Source organism: Mastigoproctus giganteus, chromosome 10, assembly GCF_048544385.1.
Source record: "Mastigoproctus giganteus isolate SK-2022 chromosome 10, ASM4854438v1, whole genome shotgun sequence".
NCBI classification, from domain to species: Eukaryota; Metazoa; Arthropoda; class Arachnida; order Uropygi; family Thelyphonidae; genus Mastigoproctus; species Mastigoproctus giganteus.
The window spans coordinates 227870537-227896574 of record NC_143584.1 but is presented as its reverse complement, the minus strand read 5'-3'; the positions used below and the strand labels follow the sequence as shown (position 1 = coordinate 227896574).

Below are 26038 nucleotides of genomic sequence, written 5' to 3'. Positions count from 1 at the left end.
TTAACACAAAAGTTTGACGTGGTAGCCTTGGCTACCAAAATATTTAATAGCATTTTAAAATTTGACTTGGCGCATTATGGCCTTAGCTGCCAATGCACCATAAAAACTTTGATAACTTTGAAAAAACCAAATCAAATCAAATCAAATCAAGCCTCCAAGATTAACTTCCTGAAGGCTTCCTATTTAGAATTCAACGTTGGTAACAACATCAGTTGATCCCACTGTACAGAATTTAAAAACTATCTGAGACCCCTATAGTCACTTTTACAAAAGCAAAATTCCTTCCGTTTAGCCTTGATGGTAGTTACATCTTTAAGTAATTCCCATATCAGTTCATTGTGATCGCTGTAACCCAATGGTTCCTTTATCAGCAAAATCTTAATGCATGAATAATCACTGCCAATAATCAGATGAAGAGTATTACTCCCTCTGGTTGCCTCTTGAACATGCTGCTGTAGAAAACTGGCATCCAATAAATCCAAAAAATCTTGCTAGTGTGTGACCAATCCACAAGTTTCAGTCAATATCTGTAAAATTAAAATCCCCCATTATAAGACATTCTGATTTACTGACCCACTCTATTTCTCTGCACAATTGCTCACTATATTCATCAGATTCATTAGGCCTATAACACACACCTACTCTCATTTTTACTTTCTCTGTGCTCATGTCACACTAAACAGACTCAACTTCATATTGTCCACTAATATCAATTGGATGCACTTCCTTAGATTTTGTGTTTCTTAACTAACAGCATAACCCCTCCTCTCTTCCTGTCCCGTCTATCCTTTCTGTACACATTGTACTCCCCAAATTCCAATTCTGTACTGCTTATATCTGTGTGACACCACGTCTCTGATATCCCAACAATATCTGCCTTTGATATCTTGACTAGGACTTCAAGCTCATCAAATTTATTTACTATACTCCTTGCACTGGTGTACATGCAGGTATACATGTGCCTGTTTCTACTCTTAGTTACCCTAACAGAGCCCATGTATTTATTTGTTCCACTATGACTCCTAACAGTCCTGGAAATTTCCATTGCCTTGCTTTCCATGCCACTGCTCATTCTAATAGAAGCAGTGCAAAAATCACTTTTGCCTGAGGTTAGTGACAGTCTGCAGCGGTCTGTGTGCTACAGACCGCTACATATGTAAAATAACTTATACATATGGTATATAAGTTATTTTGGGGTTAAATTTAAAATAGCAGAGGAAGAAAGAGATTTATTAGTTACAGTATGGTTAGACATTTTTTTCCAAGCAGTGTAGACAGGTGGCAAGGGAGTCCCATTCCGTCGATAAGTTTGTGAACATTTGTTTATAGATAGGGAGGTCATTATTCTACTGTATAAAGGAAGACCACACTTGGAATACTGTCCGAGTATAGTGACCACACAAAAAAAAAAAAAAAAACTTTGAGCTTCTTGAAAGAGTCCAAAGACGGACAACTAACTTGGTAAGGTCTGCAAAAGCACACTATGAAGAAAGATTTTGGATATGTGGAGTACAGAGCTCAGCAACTAGGCATGTTAGAAGAGGATCTTCTTCTGGTCTATAAGGCTCTGAGAGGGGATAGTAAAATGAATGAAGGTGAATTATATTATCATGCAGTATGAGTGATGTCTTTTGAGGTAATGATGAACAACATAGTGAGATCCAGTATTCTTTACATTTTGAATTTACAGCTCTAAAATGTTTTTTGCAGGCTGGCTATAAAGTCCAGTGGACTGAACCTGTTGGTACTGCGATTATACACAAAATGATCCAGATGCCTCATCTAGGAGGCATCCAGATGATAACTTAGTGTATAATCTCAGTGCCTCTATACTTTGCTAGTCTGTGTGGGTACATAGTGCTTGTTGTCACTGCCATCCCTGTACCAGGTGTGTGGTGGGGGAGTGGTTCAAGTCCCATTGGTGCAGGTTCATTCCATGGCTAGTCGAGTTGGTCAGTCTCAGGCATGGTTAGCAATTCCATCCCCATCCTCTAGAGGCTCAGGTTTTTTGTCCAGCAAACAGGCAGTTATATACTAGATTCCAGAACCAGAAACCGTAAATTGAGATTACATGGAAAGAGATTTAGACTGGACTGTAGGAAGTTTCTTTTGGCTAATGCATTAGTAGTAGTAGTAGTAGTGGCACATGATGCAAGAAAGCAAGTGTAGGAGCTTATGCAGCATCAGCCAAAAAAAAAAAAATCATCACACCATTCCCTCCAAATGCCTGTCCAGTTCCTCCTTAAATTTATTTAACCTATCAACTTCCACAACGACAGATGGAAGTTTGTTCCAGCAATTAACCACCCGCTGGCTAAAGGCAAATTTCCGCACATCTATTCTACATCTATCCTTTCTTAATTTGAACTTATGTCCCCGTAGGTTCGTAATCTGAACAAGTGGAAGGATCCCATCAGAATTCAGCGTGCTCAACCCATTCAAGGCCTTATAGACCTCAATCAGATCACCGCGCAGGTGCCTAGTCTCCAGCCACTGCAATTTGCAGAACTTAAGCCTCTCTTGGTAAGAGAATCCCTTCATTCCCCTCACCAATTGTGTTGCTCTTCTCTGTACACGCTCAAGCAAATCTACATCCTTCCTAAAATGAGGCCTCCAGACTTGTACGCAATACTCAAGGCGTGGCCTGACCATTGCCTTATACAGAGGGACAATCACCTCCTTTTCCCTGCTAGCAAAATTCCTATATATCATTGACAAAACCCCATGACCTGCCCTAGCAGCCTGTCTGCATTGCTCAGAAAACTTCATATCTGACTGCACAATTACTCCCAGGTCTTTTTCATTTTCTACCACCTTAAGTGTAGTACCACACAGTTGGTACGTTTCTCTGGGGTTACTTCTACCCATATGCAGTACTTTGCATTTGTCAAGGTTAAACTTCAGTTGCCACTTCTTAGCCCATCTGCCCAAATTATCTAGATCCTGTTGCAGTAGCACACTGCCATTACTGTCATTAACAACCCTGCCAACCTTTGTGTCATCTGCAAACTTCGACATTAAGCCTGATATACCTTAATTGTTAATTATTGGAATAAGTTACCCCTGTGGTAAATTAATAATTTAGTGACAACTTGCAGAAATTGAAGGTCAGCTGGATAGTTATTACCTACACGATGAGGAGGTAGACAAATGTTTTTTTTATTATTATTATTTTATATTTATTTAATTTTTTTTTGGCCAGTTCACTAATTGTGGCTTCCTTCCATTATATGGCCAATCACCTTTTTTTTTTTAACCAATATAAGCTACTAATCCTTCTATCCTTCCAATTCACTCCAGTTCTATCTAGTATATTCAGTAATTTAACCCAGTCTGTTCTATAAAAAGCCGCCTCCAAATTTATAGAAGATATTGGCCAGTAAATCAGAGAGTCTTATAATGGGAGATTTTAATTTCCCAGATATTGACTGGAATTTGGGGGCTGGTTACTCACATACTAGCAGGGCTTTTGTGGATTTATTGGATGATTGTTTTCTACATCAGCATGTTCGGGAGGCAACTAGAGGGAGTAATATTCTTGATTTGATTATCAGCAGTGATTCTTCATGCATTAAGAATCTGCAGATAAATGAACCACTAGGTGGCAGTGATCACAGTGTGCTGAAGTGGGATTTACTCAAAGAGGTAACTACCATTAGGGGTAAAGGGAAGGGTTATTGCTTCCGTAAAGGCGACTACGATGGACTGAGACAGTATTTAAATTCTATACAGTGGGACCAACTGATGATGTTACCAACAGCAAATTCAAAATGGGAAGCATTCAAAGAACTTATCTTGGAAGCTACTAGGCTTTACATACCAACTAAGAAATATTGTTCAAGGTTTAGGCCAAAATGGATGTCAGATGAACTAATGAGGCATATGGCAGAGAAGAAAAATGCATGGGATACTTACAAATTAACACATGACACAGAAGCCTATGATAGATATAAGTTGATATGCAACCAAGTTACAAAGGAGGTTAGGCAGGCGAAGGCAGATTACGAGAAATCCTTGGCAAGGGATGCAAAGAAAAACAGCAGAGTTCTTTACTTATGTAAACTCTAGAAGGAAGGGAATGAATCAGATTGGTCCACTTGATATTGATGGGTCAACTGTTGATGATCCTGCTCAGGTAGCTAACAAACTAAATGAATATTTTGCATCGACATTCACACATGAGGAGTTATTCAGCGAGGGGAATGCCAGAGGTGTATTCAACTCTAGCAGTAAGCTACAGAATCTTGAAATAACTGGGAGTAAAGTGGAGGAGAAACTGTTGAAAATAAACACAAGAAAGGCACCCGGGGTGGATGGTATCTATCCAGTTATATTAAAGGAGGCAGCAAAGAAAGTAAGCAAACCCTTAGCCATAATTATGAGAGCTTCCTTGGACTCAGGGGAGGTACCCATAGACTGGAAATATGCAAATGTGACCCCGATTCACAAAGGAGGATCAAAGGCTGACACAAGTAATTATAGACCTGTGAGCTTAACTTCTGTTCCAGGAAAATTAATAGAGGCACTGGTTAAAGAAGCACTGCAGGATCATTTAGACAAGACTTCAGTTATAGCTCAGACACAGCATGGTTTTGTTAAGGGGAAGTCTTGCCTGACCAACTTGATTGGATACTATGATGCAGTCACAAAAGAACTGGATGCAGAGAATAACTTTGATATTATATACTTGGATCTTAGAAAGGCTTTTGATACTGTTGCACATGGAAGACTGCTACACAAATTGGAGCAGTGTGACATTGGAGGCAAATTGCTGCTATGGATAAAGGGGTGGTTGAGGGGGAGAAGACAGAGAGTGGTAATCAATGGACACTGCTCATCGTGGACTAATGTTATTAGTGGAGTCCCTCAGGGCTCAGTCCATTATTGTTTTCTGTATTTATAAATGATATTGATGATGGTATATCAAGCTTAATGTCCAAGTTTGCAGACAATACAAAGGTTGGCAGGGTTGTCAAGGACACTACTGACACTATGCTGCTGCAACAGGATCTGGAAAGGTTGGGCAGATGGGCTGAGAGGTGGCAAATGAAGTTTAACATTGACAAATGTAAAGTACTACACATGGGAAACAGCAACCCCAGAGCAACGTATCAACTCTGTGGTACTACACTGACAGTGGCAGAGAATGTTTGTGGGTTTTCGATAGATGCTAAATTGTATTTTGTTCGAGTCCCGAGTAAGCGTGAAATTTAGAAAGTTTAATGACTTTGTATCCGTATCTTCCCTTTCCAATGTAAATTTGAGTCTAGAATGAATATTATTAAACGAATGTAAAATGTCTTGGATAGTACTACTATCGGTAATAACTAGAACATCGTCTAAATACCTCCCATAGTATGTGATACGGGGACAAAAAGGTGTCAAATGTATCTGTTCAATCGTTGAGAGATAGATCTCTGACATTAAGCCACTCAGGCTCAAACCCATTGGTAATCCAAAAATTTGTTTGTACACCTTGTCTCGAAAGGTGATGTAGTTAGTCTCAACTAACAGTTTAATTAAGTGAAAAAAAAAGTCATTAAACTTTCTAAATTTCACGCTTACTCGGGACTCGAACAAAATACAATTTAGCATCTATCGAAAACCCACAAACACCGGTATGCTTCTACATTATAATAGCTACCACCCGTTCACCTACAAAAGATCGATTATCTTTAATCAATTTCTAAATGCCTATAAATATTCAACGACGGATTCTGCTTTGGACTCAGAAATACAAATATTAACTAGCAGATTCTTAAACAGGGGTTATCCCATTAACACAATAAATCGAATTAGGGTACAAGCTAAGGATAGGACACAAAATACTACACCAATCAACAATAGTAATATCAAAAAATACTTTATTTCTGTCCCATATGTTGAACAGTGGCACAAACAGCTTAACAGATTCTTTAAAGATACCGAATTTAAAATTATAGCTAGACCCATACGGAAGTTACACACTATACTGAACAATCGCTCGGTTCGTTCCGCGTTCGCAACACAAATTAATGATCTAGTATACAACATTTCTTGCGGTGATTGCGACTCGTCTTACCAAGGTTCGACCCGGTTTTCTCTTAATATCCGTGTATATCAACACGAAGCCTCTGTTCGTGCTTCTCGTTCAGCAGCGTCAGAATTAGCCTTTCATGCCGTTAACGAAAAACATACTTTTTTATTTAACGAGGCCAAAATACTTAATATTCAACGTAATTATACGCGACTATTAATTGCAGAAACCGTTGAAATTAAATTACACGAGAATTCTGTTAATGTTCGGCGGCCATATTTGATCTCCGATGCGTGGACCTTTACGCGCATGCGCGAAGACATATAATCACTATTTAAGTTGCAGGTTTAGCCTGATTCGATAATTTTCGTTCCTGTGATCACGACAGTCGGTCGAAAAGCATTGTCAGCTTCAGGAAGGAAAATCGTTTTGAATATTTTCGTTAGATTCTTTTAATTGCGTTAATTTGAATTTTAATTGTTTTTGAATTGAGTTAAATTGATTATTTATATTTTTCTTTAATTATTTATATTTTACTTTTATGTACCGGTAAGTTGCGGTTTTTTTCGTTTTTTCCGTTTTAATTTCTGGAGGGTATCATACGGAAGTGTTCCACGTACGATATTGAGGTAAACACCTCTTATTAGTTTACTAATAACTAATGATTTCTGTAAGCCCGTCTCAACATTATAAATGTTTTCTTTCTCTTGATTTGCTATAACTGCAGCAAACTTCTCAGAGGACCGCTGCCGATTCTTCTGCAGAAAGTTTCTCTCCTTGAATATCTAGTTCGCTCATACCCTTGTCTCAGTGTAAAGTTTTTCAGCCCACCTGTGCTTGCCTTAAAATCTTCATTACCTATTAATTTTCAATTAAAATCCAATGCTTTTTCACCCAATATTGGGCTAGACACTGATTCACCTAAACTTCACTTCTGAAGAAACCACAAATAAAGTGCACTCTGTTAAGCATTTTCAGGTTTTGACATCGTCTTTTTCCTGCTAGATCCTCCTATCCATAATTGACACAAATTCTGTTATAGAATTGGAATTTTTCTTGTTGTAAATTGTTGAAGTCCCCACACTAAAGTCTTTCGAGAGATTTCCTAAATTTTCACCTTTTCTAATTCTATTAATAATTTCCATTTTTTTATTACAATGTTAAAACTACACGTTTTCTTTTTATTCTCATTTTACTGTTAAAAATTGAGAAAAATAATAAATCGCGCAGTTTCAGGCCAATATTATTCTTACCGAATCTGGAGCTAAACTAATCGGAAATTTACTCGCGGTTTTCGAGAAAATCCGGTAGTCTGATATTTTCTAAAGCACATTTCAGGTCACATAGAATTCTAGAGGCCACAACCATAAAACAAAAATGATTTGCAGTTTTCGGTTTATTGGACTTTTTGTTTGTAGAATCTGTTATAAGCGGATAGTAAACTTGGTCTTTCACTTATTAGAATCGAAATTTAATTTGCAAACGTGACCACTATAACCAGAGCTTACTGTACTACTGTCAATAAAAAAAAAAAAAAGAAAAGAAAAAGAAAGAAAAATCAGCCTTTCAAAATTATTCCAGATAACTGACGTTCTACTGTACCGAGTGTGTGTGAGCTGGAATCTTAAATAGAGAGATTATTTGTCTTCTCGCATGCATATAAAAGACCACAAATCAGAGATTAGATATGGACAACAAACATTAATAGAATTCTCATGTAATTTAATTTCAGTAGTTTCTGCAATTAATAGTCTTGTATAATTACATTGGACACTTAAGTATTTTGGCCTTATTGAATAAAAATGTATGGTTTTCTTTAACAGCATGAAAGGTCAATTCTGATGCTGCTGAATGAGCATGGACTGAGGATGTGTGCTGTTTTAATCTCACATCCAGCATACACCGCGTCGAGCCCTGATAGGACGAGTCGCAATCGCTGCAAGAAATGTATACAGGCCATTGATTTGTTTTGTGAAAGGTCTGATGATTGTTCAGTATAGTATATAATTTCCGTATTGGTCTGACCGCAATTTTAAATTCGGTATCTTTAAAGAATCTGTTAAGCTGTCTGTGCCACTGTTCAGCGTATGGGACAGAAATAAAGATTTTTGATAATACTATTGTTGGTTGGTGTAGTTTTTGGTAACCTATCCTTAGCTTGTAATTTAATTTGGTTTATTTTAGCAAGGGGATAATCCCTGTTTAAGAATCTGCTGGTTAATATCTGTATTTCTGAGTCTAAAGCAGATTCCATCCTTGAATGTTTATAGACATTGAGAAATTGATTAAAAATAATAGACCTCCTGTAGGTGAATGGTTGATAGCTGTTATAATGCAGCAACATACAGGTGTTTGTCGATTTATAGTAGATGTTAAATTGGACTTTATTCACTTCCCGCGTAAGAGTGGAATTTAGAAAATTTAATGACTTTGTTTTGGTATTTTCCCTTTTCAATGTAAAATTGAGTCTAGGATGTATATTTGCTGGAGAGTGTCATTAGGAAGTGTTCTATATATTATATTGAGGTAAATTTCTCTTATTCTTCTAAAAATATTGAAATACAACATAGAACGTATTGAGCATCGTAGCTCTGTCTTATACTAAATATATCTTTTTCACTTTCAGATATCTTTCTGTCAACATTCTCTCACACCTGCTGCATCTGCTGTTGCCCTTACTTTTTTGAAATCTATATCCAGTAGAACAATGAAACCATATAAAAAATATGGTTTTATTTATTTATATTTTGTCCATAAAAATTGTTTACGAAAATCTCAAACTTCTTAAAAACAAGTAATATAAAAAAAAAATTTTTTAAGTCAATTCCTACTTAGGTCAACAAAGAAAAATTTTATTTTAGTTACTTTTTATTAAATAATTACAATTATTATAAATATGTATATACATATGACAGAATCACAATATTAAGTGGCAAAATAGAAAGCGAATTTCCTTGCAATTTTTCATTTTCCTTTCTACATATGGTGTTGGACTATTATTTTTATTCACATGTTTCATTTTCCATTTTGTTCCCTCCTTGACTCAGACTAGAACCCAGAATGAAAAAAGAATCTGAAAAAGAAATTTTTTTCCAGCGATCTACACGCTTCGCCACTGACGGTATTTATTCCTAAATTTATATCCTGCTAAATATCTTATATAAGAGAAATTTTTTTCTCCCATATAAAACTAAAATTAATTAATTAAATTTAATTAATGAATTAATATTTGAAAAAACTGTATTAACATCATGTCATCCACTACAAGTTTAAAAAAATTTATTTGAACTTGAGTGGATGAATAAAAAGTTTTATTAACGATTGAAAATTTGAACAAGATATATAAATATATATAGGGAGAGTGTGAACTAATAGTAGGAATTGAAAAAAATCAAAATTAAGTCACTTATTATTTAAATTCATTTTTATTTGATAGGAATGGCACAAGCCCTTGGATCAGACACTCCATTTACAGCTATTTCTGGGAGTGAAGTATTTTCCCTGGAAATGTCTAAAACAGAGGCACTTACTCAGGCCTTCAGAAAATCCATTGGTGTCAGAATTAAGTAAGTTCCTATCCATGTAACTTTCCAAAATTTAAATTTTTTATAAAGGAATTGTTTCTAATAATCTTGGGCACTTAAAAAATTAATAATTTAGTGGCTGTTTGTTATGTGGTATGTGAAGGACATAAATGTATGAAGATTTAATTATATGCAGGAATGATAAATTAATATAGAAAAGTACACTGTGGTGTATTTGGATTTTCATATTAATTTAAACTGTGTTAATAAACTGAAATATTTTATTGGCTATTTACGTAAAAGGTGATCACAATTTATTGCTAAAAACTTGTTATTAGCTCAACGTACAGCATCATATTAAAAACAGGTTCTAGCTTTTTTTTTCCTTTTGTAAACTAAGAGAATGTTAGGATCTAGCATTAGTAGAGGCATACGATGCAAGAAAGCAAGCTTATTCAGCATCAGCCCAAAAAAAAAAAAAAAAAAACCCTCTCCCATTTCACCCCTCCGTTCGTTCGAAATACCTGTCCAGTTGAGCTTTAAATTTGTTTAGGCTATCAACTTCAACAACAAGTGATGGAAGTCGGTTCCACCAACCAACCACCCGTTGGCCAAAGGCAAATTTCCGCACATCTATCCGACATCCGTCCTTCCTCAATTTGAATTTATGCCCTCTGAGGTGATTATTCTGAGAAAGATGAAGAATCCCATTGGCATTGAGCATGCTCAAACCATTCAAGGCCTTATACACCTCTATCAGATCACCTCGCCGGTGCCTAGTCTCCAGACTCTGTAATTTGCAAAACTTAAGCCTTTCTTCGTAAGAGCAACCCTTTGTTCCATTTACTAATCTTGTTGCCCTTCTCTGTACCTGTTCCAGCAGCTCTACATCCTTCTTGAAATGAGGCCTCCAGACCTGTATACAGTACTCAAGATGTGGCCTAACCATTGCCTTATACAAGGGAATAATCACCTCCTTATCCCTGCTAGAAAAATTCCTGTATATCATTGACAAGACACCATGAGCTACTCTTGCAGCTCGTCTGCACTGCTCAGAGAACTTCATATCTCCCTGCACAATTACCCCCAGGTCCTTTTCATTCTCCACCACTGTCAGTGTGGTACCGCAGAGTTGATACGTTGCTCTGGGGTTACTGTTTCCCATATGCAGTACTTTACATTTGTCAATGTTAAACTTCATTTGCCACCTCTCAGCCCATCTGTTCAACCTTTCCAGATCCTGTTGCAGCAGCATAGCGTCAGTAGTGTCCTTGACGACCCTGCCAACCTTTGTATCATCTGCAAACTTGGACATTAAACTTGATATCCCATCATCAATATCATTCATAAACACCGAAAACAACAACGGACCCAACACTGAACCTTGAGGAACTCCACTAATAACATTAGTCCACGTTGAGCAGTGTCCATTGATTACCACTCTCTGTCTTCTGCCACTCAACCATCCCCTTATCCATAGCAGCAATTTGCCTCCAATGCCACACTGCTCCAATTTGTGCAGCAGTCTTCCATGTGCAACAGTATCAAAAGCCTTTCTAAGATCCAAATATATAATATCAAAGTTATTCCCTGCATCCATTTCCTTTGTGACTACATCATAGTATCCAATCAAATTGGTCAGGCAAGACCTGCCCTTAACAAAACCATGCTGCGTCTGAGCTATAACTGAATTCTTGTCTAGATGATCCTGCAGTGCTTCTTTAACCAGTGCCTCCATTAATTTACCTGGAACAGAAGTTAAACTAACAGGTCTATAATTACTTGTGTCAGCCTTTGATCCTCCTTTGTGAATTGGGGTTACATTTGCACATCTCCAGTCTATGGGTACCTCCCCTGAGTCCAAAGAAGCTCTTATAATTATGGCTAGGGGTTTGCATACTTCCTTTGCTGCCTCCTTTAATATAACTGGATAGATCCCATCCACCCCAGGTGCCTGGAGATGTTGCGGGCCTTGTTAACAAATACTGCACTTAATAACCTAGAAGCATTAAGTTTGTTTATCTTCATATTCTGTATGAAGAAGAAAAGTTTTTACCTTCTATTCTATCATGTAAGTCAACTTTTATTTTTTGCATTGAAAATTCATGCTTAATCATATATTGGCCATGAATGTCAGCTGCTGCTCCTCATTTTTACAAACATTTTTCGCATCTGACATGGTGTTGTGTTAAAGTGAAATTTGCATTTTAGAACTACCATTGGTGAAGGTAAAGAAAGCCTGCACGAGAAGCAGCAAAAGTTCGATGAAATTTACTGGTAAAAGTACTTTGCCGTAATGGCATTTGTATTGTTGCTCGCTCAGTAAACATACAGTGGGTGTTATCGGTCAGGAGTGGAGATTGAAACCCTCCCAAAGTGGAGGGGGTAATCTGACCTTTTTCTTTAGAATCACTAGTGGATAAATTGTTTATTAAAAAAAAAAAAAAAAAAAAAAAGCCAAAGGAAGCCCACACAAGAAGCACAGCAAACTTCGAAAAAGTTTGCTGTTGAAACTACGTTACGAACATTTTTTACGATGCCAGAACTTCCAATATGACTGTTTGTGATTCAATTAGTGGTTTTAAAGAAAAAAAGGTCAGGTTACACCACCCCACGGGAGGGGGGGTGACATGGGAGGGTTTCAGGCTCCCATGGGATTCAACTTCTACTCCAGAGCGATAACACCCACCATCTGTTTACCGAGCGAGCAACGATACAAATGGCGTTACGGCAAAGTACTTTTACCGGTAAATTTCATCGAACTTTTGCATACTTCTCGTGCAGACTTTCTTTACCTTAGCCCCACCGTTTACTTTTTACTTCAATTATTTCTGTTTTTGTTCTTTAGAAGTTCGTGTTGTGACATTTTATTTACACTTGCTGTTTTACTTTATTACTTTTATCGTCCTTATGTAGAAAATCTTGAAACCAAAACCTACAGGCATAGATGATGATGACGATGTAATATCACTTTTATTGGTACTATAAAGAATTATTTAACAAGTACAGGTCAACGTTGCAAAAAAGTTGTGAGTTAGGGTTAAAATTGAAAGTGTCTGCAATTCTGCCCAGACATGATAGGAGGGAGTACATGACGAGAGCCTTGTCAATCAATTTGGCCCTGGAGGGAAGGTACAAGGGTCAAGGGTTAGAATTTTTTTCAGCGTGGTCTGGGCTTGTTAACAGAAGAGACTGCTTCTACAGGGATGGGATACACTTAAATAGAAAGGATGCAAGACTATTTGCAGATGCTATCGAGGCAGTGTTAGGTGGGTCGGAAAACTGCTAGCTTGAGGGGATTCACAGACTAAAAGGTTAAGAGTAGCCGCAGGCATAGGTGAAGGTGATTCTTGCACTACTTCTATTAGAATAAGCAGCGGCCTGGAGCGAGGGGTGCTAGGGGTTTCAGGGACTGATGGCAGTCATCATGAAACAGGTGCATATATGGGAGGTGTTAGGGTAACTAAGAATAAGAATAGGTGCAGGTATACTTGAATGTATACCAATGTAAGAAGTATAGTAAATAAATTTGATGAAATTTTGATGGTCTGTGCTTGTTAACAGAAGAGACTGCTTCTACAGGGATGGGATACACTTAAATCGAAAGGGTGCAAGAATATTTGCAGATGCTATCGAGGCAGAGTTAGGTGGATCGGAAAACTGCTAGCTTGGGGGGGATACACGAACTAATAGATTCACAGTATCCACTGGCAGAGGTAAAAGTGATTCTTGCTCTACTTCTATTGAAATGCAATTGAGCAGCAGCCTGGAAAGCAAGGCAATGGGAATTTCCAGGACTGCTGGGAGCCATAGTGGAACAAGTAAATACCTGGGCTGTGTTAGGGTAACTAAGAGTAGAAACAGGTGCATGTACACTTGCACGTACACCAATGCTAGGATTAGAGTTAATAAATTCGATGAGCTTGAAGTGCTAGTCAAGACATCAAAGGCAGATATTGTTGGGATATCAGAGACATGGTGTCACACAGACATAAGCAGAACTGGAATTTCGGGAGTACAATGTATACAGAAAGGATAGACAGGACAGGAAAGGAGGAGGGGTTATGCTGTTAGTTAAGAAACACATAAAATCTAAGGAAGTACATCCAATTGATGTGGGTAGACAATGGAATGTTGAGTCTGTTTGGTGTGACATAACCACTGGGAAAGGAAAAATCAGAGTAGATGTGTGTTATAGGCCTAAAGAATCTGATGAGTATAATGAGCAGTTGTGCAGAGAAATAGAGTGAGATAGTAAATTAGAGTATAAGAATGGGGGGATTTTAATTTCCCAGATATTGACCGGAATTTGTGAGTTGGTCACTCACACACTAGCAAGGCTTTTGGGGATTTATTGGATGATTGTTTTCTACAGCAGCGTATTCGGGATGCAAATAGAGGGAGTAATTATTCTTGATCTGATTATCAGTAGTGATTCTTTATGCATCAAGAATCTGCAGATAAAGGAACCACTAGGTGGCAGTGATCGCAGTGTGCTGAAGTGGGATTCACTCAAAGAGGTAACTACCATCAAGGATAAAGGGAAGGGTTTTTGCTTTCGTAAAGGTGCTTACGGTGGTCTGAGACAGGATTTAAATTCTATATGGTGGGACCAACTGATGATGTTACCAACAGCAAATTGAAAATGGGAAGCATTCAAAGAATTAATCATGGAAGCTACTAGGCTTTTCATACCAACAAAGAAATATTGTTCAAGATTTAGGCCTAAAATGGATGTCAGATGAACTAATTAGACAATTGACAGAAAAGAAAAATGCATGAGATACATATAAATTAACATGTGACACAGAAGCCTGTGATAGATATAAGCTGTGTAATAAAGTTACAAAGGTGGTTAGGCAGGCGGAAGCAGATTACGAGAAATTTTTTGGCAAAGGATGCAAAACAAAACAGCAAAGGGGTCTTTACGTATGTAAACTCTAGAAGGAAGGGGATGAATCACATTGGTCCACTTGATATCGATCGTTCACCTGTTGATGATCCTGCTCAGGTAGCTAACAAACTAAATGAATATTTTGCATCGACATTCACACATGAGGAGTTATTCAGGGAGGGGAATGCCAGAGGTGTATGCACATGGAAGACTGCTGCACAAATTGGAGCAGTGTGACATTGGAGGCAAATTGCTGCTGTGGATAAAGGGGTGGCTGAGGGGGAGAAGACAGAGAGTGGTAATCAATGGACACTGCTCGTCGTGGACTAATGTTATTAGTGGAGTCCCTCAGGGCTCAGTGTTGGGTCCATTATTGTTTTCTGTATTCATAAATGATATTGATGATGGTATATCAAGCTTAATGTCGAAGTTTGCAGACGATACAAAGGTAGGCAGGGTTGTCAAGGACACTACTGACACTATGCCGCTGCAACAGGATCTGGAAAGGTTGAGCAGATGGGCTGAGAGGTGGCAAATGAAGTTTAACATTGACAAATGTAAAGTACTACACATGGGAAACAGCAACCCCAGAGCAATGTATCAACTCTGTGGTACTACACTGACAGTGGTAGAGAATGAAAGGGACCTGGGGGTGATTGTGCAGGCAGATATGAAGTTCTCTGAGCAGTGCAGATGGGCTGCAAGAGTAGCTCATGGTGTATTGTCAATGATATATAGGAATTTTTCTAGCAGGGATAAGGAGGTGATTATTCCCTTGTATAAGGCAATGGTCAGGCCACACCTAGAGTACTGTATATAGGTCTGGAGGCCTCATTTCAAGAAGGATGTAGAGCTGCTGGAACGAGTACAGAGAAGGGCAACAAGATTAGTGAATGGAACAAAGGGGTGCTCTTACGAAGAAAGGCTTAAGTTTTGCAAATTACAGTGTCTGGAGACTAGGCACCAGCGAGGTGATCTGATAGAGGTGTATAAAGCCTTGAATGGTTTGAGCATGCTCAATGCTGATGGGATTCTTCCTCTAGCTCAGAATAATTACCTGTAGTAACTTCCAGGGAAATTAATGGAGGCACTGGTTAAAGCAGCACTGCAGGATCATCTAGACACGACTTCAATAATAGCTTGGACACAGCATGGGGTTGTTAAGGGGAAGTCTTGTCTGACTAATTTGATTGTTTACTATTATATAGTCACAAAGGAACTGGAGGAAAGAATAACTTTGATATCATATATTTGGATCTGAGAAAAGCTTTTGATACTGTTACACATGGAAGACTGCTGCACAAATTGGAGCAGTGTGGCATTGGAGGCAAATTGCCGCTATCAATAAAGGGATGGTCGAGTGGGTTGGTTTCTGTGGTTTTTATTATTTATTTTTTTTTTTTTTTTTAGGAGCATTAGCAACTAAGGCCATATTGCTCCGGGATATGAGGTGGTCATTCCCTGACCTTTCTGCATCCTCCGTATTTGGTGGTGACGGGCTCGAACACCGGTCTAATCAAGAAGCGTGTGCCATGCACTGCTGCTTCTTCCCACCTGGCTACGGAGGCGCCCGTTGATTGGGAGAAGGCAGAGAGTGGTAATCAGTGGATACCGTTCTTCGTGGACTAATGTTATTAATGGAGTCCCTCGCGGTTCACTGTTGGGTCCATTGTTGTTTTCTGTATTTATAAATGATATTGATGATGGTATATCAGGCTTAATGTCCAAGTTTGCAGACGATACGAAGGTTGGCAGGGTTGTTAATGACACTAATGATGGTACACTGCTGCAACAGGATCTTGGAAAGTTGAGCAAATGGGCTGATAGGTGGCAAATGAAGTTTAACATTGACAAATGTTAAGTACTGCATATCGGAAGCAGTAATCCCAGAGTAACATGTCAACTCTGTAGTACCACACTGACAGTGGTAGAGAATGAAAAGGAACTGGGGGTAATTGTGCAGGCAGATATGTAATTTTCTGGGCAGTGCAGATGGTCTGCAAGAGTAGCTCATGGTGTCTTGTCAATGATATAGAGGAATTTTTCTAGCAGGGATATGGAGGTGATTATCCTCTTGTATAAGGCAATGGTCAGGCCGCACTACGAGTACAGAGAAGGGCAACAAGATTAGTGAATGGAACAAAGGGTTGCTCTTACGAAGAAAGGTTTAAGTTTGACAAATTACAGTGTCTGGAGATTAGGCACCTGCGAGGTGATCTGATTGAGGTGTATAAAGCCTTGAATGGTTTGAGCATGCTCCAGGCGGATGGGATTCTTCCTCTTGCTCAGAGTAATCACCTGAGAGGGCATAAATTCAAATTGAGGAAAGACGATTGTTCGATAGATGTGTGGAAGTTTACCTTTAGCCAGCAGTTGGTTGATTGCTGGAACAAATTTGCATCTGTCGTTTTAGAAGTTGATAGCTTAAATAGATTTCAAGGCAGAACTTGACAAACATTTGGAGCGAGTGGATAGGTGAAATAAGGGTTTTTATTTATTTTTTTTTTTTTGGCTGATGCTATATAAGCTTGCTTTCTTGCTTCATATGCCTTTGCTAATGCTAAATGTGTTGTGGGATATTTTGATTATGTAACCATGCTATTTTTTCTTGTTTGTTAAGTATTGTACTGCGAACTCTTTACCTCAGAAAAAGTGCCTCAACATTTGCTATAAGAAACTGACAATCTTTAAAGTTTACTTTTCAGTAACTCAAAAAGTAAACCTGAAGCATAAATATAATTCTCAACGAATTCCGTGAACTATTTTTGTTTGATGAAGATGAACAAATTTTCAAGTATTAATCAATATTTGGCTATATACAAGCAATTTTCTGTTCCTCACATATGCACTTAGTTAGTGTGGTGAAAAGTTACCTCATTCATTTATAACCTTAAAAATCAGCAAAAATTGGTCACATTTATATTTGATCTTTTCTGAGCACAAAGTAAAAAATTAATTTTTTATATTAAAAACATTTTAAGTTATTTTTTTAAAATAAAACACCTTTGCAGCACTTTGCAACTCAGGCTATTGGTTTAGACTTGTTTTTACAGTCTCTTTTTCTAGAGATTTGAATAATATTGCCCTTATTATCTTTGGCATTATTTTTTTTATGAAAACCTCGAACACAGGAGTTGGTATTAAAACCTATAGTACTTAGTACCGTGTATGGGCTGAAGGTGGCTGAAAATTGTAAGCAAGTGAGATGTGGCTCATTTTAAATTCATGTTTTTGATACATGCCCGTAATAGGCTTAATTTGGTCCTGCATTTTGCATGATAACTAACAAAGATTTCTGGGATTTTCACTGGCAAAATTAAAGAAAATGCTTTTGTTGAAAGGTATTGAAAGTTTTAGTTGTGTGGGCTAAGTGGATGAAGGATATGCCATTGAAGGTTGTGGGGGATGGTATATAGGATAAATGCAGCATTAAATAATTTTACTGTTTATTAAATAAAAATATTTAAAAAAATGTAAGTAGAACACGAATAATAGAAATATAGAAAAATAAGCAAAATTGTTAAAAAGTGCGAAAAGTGCATATTTTGTAAAAAAAATTGTAAATATATCAGTATTAATTCGCACATTTAATTCGGAAGCTTAGGATTTTATACTTAGTGTGTAAATTGCCATAAAATTTCACCAGATGATATGAGCTTATATCCTGGAATATATAGTGATTTTGCAAGTGGTGATTGTTGTTTTAAATGGATTAAAATGTAATTCTGTATTACATTTTAATGACTGGATTTTTTTAATTAGGAATTTTGATATTTACAAAGCCTTGCAGTGTAGAAGCTTCTTTACACATCAAAGGCAGATATTGTTGGGATAGCAGAGACGTGGTGTCACACAGATATAAGGAATGCTGAACTGGAATTTGGGCAGTACAATGTGTACAGAAAGGATAGACAGGATAGAAAGGGAGGTGGTGTTATGCTGTTAATTAAGAAAAACATAAAATCAAAAGAAGTGCATCCAGTTGACATGGGTTTGTTAAGGGAAAGTCTTGTCTGACAAATTTGATAGGATATTATGATGGGGTTACAAAGGAACTGGATGCAAAAAATAATTTTGATATCATATATTTGGATTTCAGGAAAGCTTTTGACACTGTTGCGCATGGAAGACTATTGTACAAATTGGAGCAGAATGGTATTAAGGGTAAGTTGCTACAATGGATAAAAGGATAGTTAAGTGGGAGAAGACAGAGGGTGGTAATCAATGGGTGCTGCTCTTCGTGGACTAATGTTATTAGTGGAGTCCCACAGGGTTCGGTGTTAGGTCCACTGTTGTTTTGTATATTTATCAATGATATTGATGAAGGTATATCAGGCTTAATGTCGAAGATTGCAGATGATACAAAGGTTGGCAGGGTTGTTAATGACAGTAATGGCAGTGTGCTACTGCAACAGGATCTAGATAATTTGGGCAGATGGGCTAAGAAGTGGCAACTGAAGTTTAACCTTGATAAATGCAAAGTACTGCATATGGGTAGAAGTAACCCCAGAGAAACGTACCAACTGTGTGGTACTGTTTGCTCAGAAAACTTCATATCTGACCTGGGAGTAATTGTGCAGTCAGATATGAAGTTTTCTGAGCAATGCAGACAGGCTGCCAGGGCAGGTCATGGGGTTTTGTCGATGATATATAGGAATTTTGCTAGCAGGGAAACGGAGGTGATTGTTCCTCTGTATAAGGCAATGGTCAGGCCACGCCTTGAGTACTGCATACAGGTCTGGAGGCCTCATTTTAGGAAGGATGTAGATTTGCTTGAGCATGTACAGAGAAGGGCAACAAGATTGGTGAGGGGAATGAAGGGATCCTCTTACCAAGAGAGGCTTAAGTTCTGCAAATTTCAGTGGCTGGAGACTAGGCACCTGCGCGGTGATCTGATTGAGGTATATAAGGCCTTGAATGGGTTGAGCACGCTGAATTCTGATGGGATCCTTCCACTTGTTCAGATTACGATCCTAAACGAGCATAAATTCAAATTAAGAAAAGACAGATGTAGAATAGATGTGCGGAAATTTTCCTTTAGCCAGCGGGTGGTTAATTGCTGGAACAAACTTCCATCTGTCGTTGTGGAAGTTGATAGGTTGAATAAATTTAAGGAGGAACTGGACAGGCATTTGGAGGCAATGGTGTGATTTTTTTTTTTTTTTTTTTGGCTGATGCTGCATAAGCTCATACACTTGCTTTTTAGCATTAGCATTAGTAGAGGCATTTGATGCAAGAAAGCAAGCTTATGCAGCATCAGCCAAAAAAAAAAAAAAAAACCCACTTCCACTTCACCCCTCTGTTCGTTCAAAATACCTGTCCAGCTGAACCTTAAACTTATTTAGGCTATCAACCTCCACTACAAGGGATGGAAGTCTGTTCCACCAACCAACCACCCGCTGGCTAAAGGCAAATTTCCGCACGTCTATCCTACATCTGTCTTTCCTCAATTTGAATTTATGCCTTCTCAGGTGATTATTCTGAGCTAGAGGAAGAATCCCATCAGCATTGAGCATGCTCAAACCATTCAAGGCTTTATACACCTCTATCAGATCACCTCGCTGGTGCCTAGTCTCCAGACACTGTAATTTGCAAAACTTAAGCCTTTCTTCGTACGAGCACCCCTTTGTTCCATTCACTAATCTTGTTGCCCTTCTCTGTACTCGTTCCAGCAGCTCTACATCCTTCTTGAAATGAGGCCTCCAGACCTGTATACAGTACTCTAGGTGTGGCCTGACCATTGCCTTATACAATGGAATAATCACCTCCTTATCCCTGCTGGAAAAATTCCTACATATCATTGACAATACTCCATGAGCTACTCTTGCAGCCAGTCTGCACTGCTCAGAGAACTTCATATCTGCCTGCACAACCACCCCCAAGTCCCTTTCATTCTCTACCCCTGTCAGTGTAGTACCACAGAGTTGATACGTTGCTCTGGGGTTGCTGTTTACCATGTGTAGTACTTTACATTTGTCAATGTTAAACTTCATTTGCCACCTCTCAGCCCATCTGCTCAACCTTTCCAGATCCTGTTGCAGCAGCATAGTGTCAGTAGTGTCCTTGACAACCCTGCCAACCTTTGTATCGTCTGCAAACTTGGACATTAAGCTTGATATACCATCATCAATATCATTTATTAATACAGAAAACAATAATGGACCCAACACTGAGCCCTGAGGGACTCCACTAATAACATTAGTCCACGATGAGCAGTGTCCATTGATTACCACTCTCTGTCTTCTCCCCCTCAACCACCCCTTTATCCATAGCAGCAATTTGCCTCCAATGTCACACTGCTCCAATTTGTATAGCAGTCTTCCACGTGCAACAGTATCAAAAGCCTTTCTAAAATCCAAGTATATAATATCAAAGCTATTCCCTGCATCCATTTCTTTTGTGACTGCATCATAGTATCCAATCAAATTGGTCAGGCAAGACTTCCCCTTAACAAAACCATGCTGTGTCCGAGCTATAACTGAAGTCTTGTCTAAATGATCCTGCAGTGCTTCTTTAACCAGTGCCTCCATTAATTTTCCTGGAACAGAAGTTAAGCTCACAGGTCTATAATTACTTGTGTCAGCCTTTGATCCTCCTTTGTGAATTGGGGTCACATTTGCACATTTCGAGTCTATGGGTACCTCCCCTGAGTCCAAGGAAGCTCTCATAATTATGGCTAAGGGTTTGCTTACTTCCTTTGCTGCCTCCTTTAATATAACTGGATAGATCCCATCCACCCCGGGTGCCTTTCTTGTGTTTATCTTCAACAGTTTCTCCTCCACTTTACTCCCAGTTATTTCAAGATTCTGTAGCTTACTGCTAGAGTTGAATACACCTCTGGCATTCCCCTCGCTGAATAACTCCTAATGTGTGAATGTCGATGCAAAATATTCATTTAGTTTGTTAGCTACCTGAGCAGGATCATCAACAGTTGACCCATCAATATCAAGTGGACCAATCTGATTCATCCCCTTCCTTCTAGAGTTTACATAAGTAAAGAACTCTGTGCTGTTTTTCTTTGCATCCCTTGCCAAGGATTTCTCGTAATCTGCCTTCGCCTGCCTAACCTCCTTTGTAACTTCGTTGCATATCAACTTGTATCTATCATAGGCTTCTGTGTCATGTGTTAATTTGTAAGTATCCCATGCATTTTTCTTATCTGCCATATGCCTCATTAGTTCATCTGACATCCATTTTGGCCTAAACCTTGAACAATATTTCATAGTTGGTATGTAAAGCCTAGTAGCTTCCAAGATAAGTTCTTTGAATGCTTTCCATTTTGAATTTGCTGTTGGTAACATCATCAGTTGGTCCCACTGTATAGAATTTAAATACTGTCTCAGTCCATCGTAGTCGCCTTTACGGAAGCAATAACCCTTCCCTTTACCCCTAATGGTAGTTACCTCTTTGAGTAAATCTCACTTCAGCACACTGTGATCACTGCCACCTAGTGGTTCATTTATCTGCAGATTCTTAATGCATGAAGAATCACTGCTGATAATCAAATCAAGAGTATTATTTCCTCTAGTTGGCTCCCGAACATGCTGATGTAGAAAACAATCATCCAATAAATCCACAAAAGCCCTGCTAGTGTGTGAGTGACCAGCCCCCAAATTCCAGTCAATATCTGGGAAATTAAAATCTCCCATTATAAGACTCTCTGATTTACTGGCCCACTCTATTTCTCTGTACAGTTTCTTATTATACTCATCAGAGTCATTAGGCCTATAGCACACTCCTACTCTCAATTTTGATCTCCCAATGCTTATGTCACACCAAACTGACTCAACACTGCACTGTACAGCGATGTCGACTGGCTTCACTTCCTAGGTTTTTATGTGTTTCTTAACTAATAGCATAACCCCTCCCCCCTTCCTATTCTGTCTATCCTTTCTGTAGACGTTGTACTCCCAAATTCCAGTTCTGCATCCCTTATATCTGTGTGACACCACGTCCCTGATATCCCAACAATATCTGCCTTTGATGTTTTGAGCAATACCTCAAATTCATCAAATTTATTTACTAAACTCCTAGCATTGGTGTACACGCAAGTATACCTGCACCTGTTTCTATTCTTAGCTACCCTAACACAACCCATGTGTTTACTTGTACCGCAATGGCTCCCAGCAGTCTCTGAAATATCATGCATCTTGTTTTTCAGGTTTCTGCTCATTCTAATAGAAGCAGTGCAAGAATCTCTTTCACCTCTGCCAGTGGCTACTGTCAATCTATTGGTCTTTGTCTCCCCCCAAGCTAGCAGTTTTCCGACCCACCTAACACTGCCTCGATAGCATCAGCAAATATTCTTGCACCCTTTCTATTTAAGTGTATCCCATCCCTGTAGAAGCAATCTCTCCTGTTAACAAGTACAGTCCAGGCTGAAAAAAATTCTACCCCTTGAGCCTTGCACAATCTTTCCAGGGCCGAATTGGTCGACAAGGCTTTCTTCATATACTCCCTCCTATCGTGTCTGGGCAGAATTGCAGACACTTTCAAATTCAACCCTAATTCTTGGCTTTTGTTCAACAGTGACCTGTACTTGTTAAGTAATTCTGCCGGTCTCCTACTCTTAATATCATTAGTGCCAATGTGTACAACTATATCACCTTTTGTGCCCTTAAAAGATGATATTCGCTCTACAACGTCATCAACCTTTGCCCCTGGCAGACATACCCTGGTCCTGTTCCACCTATCCTTTTTACAAAGCATGTTCCCCGTTTCCCTGATAATAGTGTCACCAACAACTACTAGTTCCTTCGGGACCAGCGCATTCTGCCTTTGTTGTTGCCTCTGTGTCACGTGATGCACAAGCAAGCTCTGGCGTTGATGTGGGCAGCTGAGAGCTTGATGGGCCCCTCACTTTAGTTTCTTCGAGGGCATCCACCCTGTCCTTCAAGCTCTCATATAGGCCCACAAGAACGCTGAGTTGTTGCCTGATATCGATACACTCCTTGCATCGCGCACACACAAAGACATCCCCCATGGCAGTATCATGTCCTGTACCCGATTGCTCTGCAAACATCAAGCAAACAGTGCATTTTATAAGGCTGTGAGTCAGAGGACAACTGCCCCCCCTCAGTTCTGCTCTGAGCCACAGCACTTCCATTAGCTTGAGCCTTTTGCTTTGCTGCTCTGGTCTGAGTCATGATTCTATTAATTAATTAATTAATTAATTATAATTATGTTATGTTATTAATTATGTTAAATATAATTAATTATATTACGTTTGTAATCTAAGTCGTTATATGTATTTATTTAAAAGTACAATTTAACTGCTAACGAAGTTCAACTAACGCTATCTAGTATGGTATATAACTATCGTATCACAAAGGCGGGAAAGTTACGAACGGTAAATCTACGGACACTTAAGTATTAATTAACTTTCAAATCTCGCTGTCTCCATTCAGAATAAACTAACGATCCTTACTAGGTCTATAAGCTACTTACAGAAATAATTCGATGTAAAAAATATTCAATCAAGCGGCTAAATATGGCTAAAGAACTTCTCGTTCAGCGGAGTTGCAAATTAAGATCGCGGTGATCTGATTGAGGTATATAAGGCCTTGAATGGGTTGAGCACGCTGAATTCTGATGGGATCCTTCCACTTGTTCAGATTACGATCCTAAGCGAGCATAAATTCAAATTAAGAAAAGACAGATGTAGAATAGATGTGCGGAAATTTGCCTTTAGCCAGCGGGTGGTTAATTGCTGGAACAAACTTCCATCTGTCGTTGTGGAAGTTGATAGGTTGAATAAATTTAAGGAGGAACTGGACAGGCATTTGGAGGCAATGGTGTGATTTTTTTTTTTTTTTTTTTTTTTGGCTGATGCTGCATAAGCTCATACTCTTGCTTTCTTGCATCACATGCCACTACTACTACTACTACTTTCCTACCTTCTGGAGAGGTTAAACAGTTAACTTACAATTTTAACTAGTTGAAACTTTTTTTACATATTTTACAAACATTTTTTTAAAGCAAAAACTATTCATGTTGTTGTTGTTGTTTGGTTTTTAGGAGCATTAGCAACTAAGGCCATATTGCTTCGGGATATGCGGTGGTCATTCCCTGACCTTTCTGCATCCTCCGTATTTGGTGGTGACGGGCTGGAACCTCGATCTAATCAAGAAGCGTGTGCTACGCACTGCTGCTCCTTCCCACCTGGCTACGGAGGTGCCAAAACAATACATACAAATACTAACAAATAAGAGAAAAATATACAACTATTATTTATTCTTGCACGAATAGTGAGAGGAGCTTGCTGTATTAAGCCTACAGGGACAAACAACAGCAAAAGTTTGAGTTCTGGTAGTTCTGTTGTACAAGGGAGTTTTTCTGATAGTTTGGAGCTGCTGTATTTGACTATAATGAAATTGCAGTTATTCTGAATGTTTATTTATTTATAATATGTACAATTCCAGACTAGCAGGGAAAATCTATAGTATAACATGTAGATATACTATAAGGGTTAGTAACATTTCGCAATAACATTTTCATCCGGCTCATTTAAAAATTTGAATTTTTAAATGCAAGTCTGCATTGACTTTATTAGCAGGAGACAAACACGTCTTCTTCCAGTGGTTGATGGAACACACCAAGGCGGGCAGCAGGCAAACGTTTGTTTATTGACCGTACGACTCGCGGTAAGCTTAACGCGTGATTCAAATCTTTTTCAACTATCGCATAAAAAAAAAAGATTGCGTTAACTGGAAATTTGCATCGTGTAAAGTGAAAAGTGGTATCATTTTTCAAATAGCGTTAACTGAATATCGCGTTAATCGAACTCGCATTATGCGAGGCCTAGCTGTAAAGGACATTCTTATCAAAACTAAAGAACTAAAATGGTCTTGGGCAGGACACATAGCTCGAAGACATGATGATAGATGGACTAAGAAAATAACAGAATGGTACCCAAAAGGAGCTAGAAGAAAACCTGGAAGACAAAGGCGGAGATGCATAGATGAAATTTGAGTTTGTGGGTAGTAAATGGATGGCCAGTGCTCAAAACAGAAGGAACTGGAAAGTTGCTGGAGAGGGCGTCATCCTGCAGTGGATTGAAAATGGCTGATAATGATGAGAATAAGTAACAGTAGTCTTCTACTATGGTGAAGTGTTACTTATTCGAAGTAGTGCAACATCATGGCAACTCGTTGTGAAGATATTTACATTCACAATATGAGATATACTTGATGATGCCGATTTATAACTACTTAAGTAGTTGGCTGTGTACTAAATTGATGCAATTGCACTAAATTGTGGGCGCCTCCGTAGCCAGGTGGGAAGGAGCAGCAGTGCGTAGCACATGCTTCTTGATTAGACCGGGGTTCGAGCCCGTCACCACCAAATACGGAGTATGCGGAAAGGTCAAGGAATGACCACCGCATATCCCGGAGCAATATGGCCTTAGTTGCTAATGCTCCTAAAAACCAAATAACAAATAACAAACAGCACTAAATTGTACCCTACATAAGTAGTGTAATGGCATCATTTGATTTTATCTCATATTGTGGCTACCTTCAAACGAGATACCAGGCATTGCACTACTTTGAATAAATAATGCTTCTCTAGTAGAGGAGACTACTGTTATTTATTCTCAGTGGGCGG

General features: G+C 38.6%; 1 protein-coding gene across 2 annotated transcripts in view; it reads left to right on the top strand.

The window, feature by feature from the left end:
• Positions 1 to 26038, top strand: part of rept (RuvB-like helicase 2 rept) — a 120376-nt gene that overhangs the window by 33511 nt on the left and 60827 nt on the right. For both annotated transcript variants that reach the window (XR_016547576.1, XM_090383890.1), the window contains exon 4: positions 9453 to 9582. Coding sequence is in view for 1 of the 2 variants with exons in the window: in XM_090383890.1 (XP_090240016.1) it covers positions 9453 to 9582 (130 nt within the window). In the remaining variant the exon portion in view is untranslated. The remainder of the gene's footprint in view (positions 1 to 9452; positions 9583 to 26038) is intronic.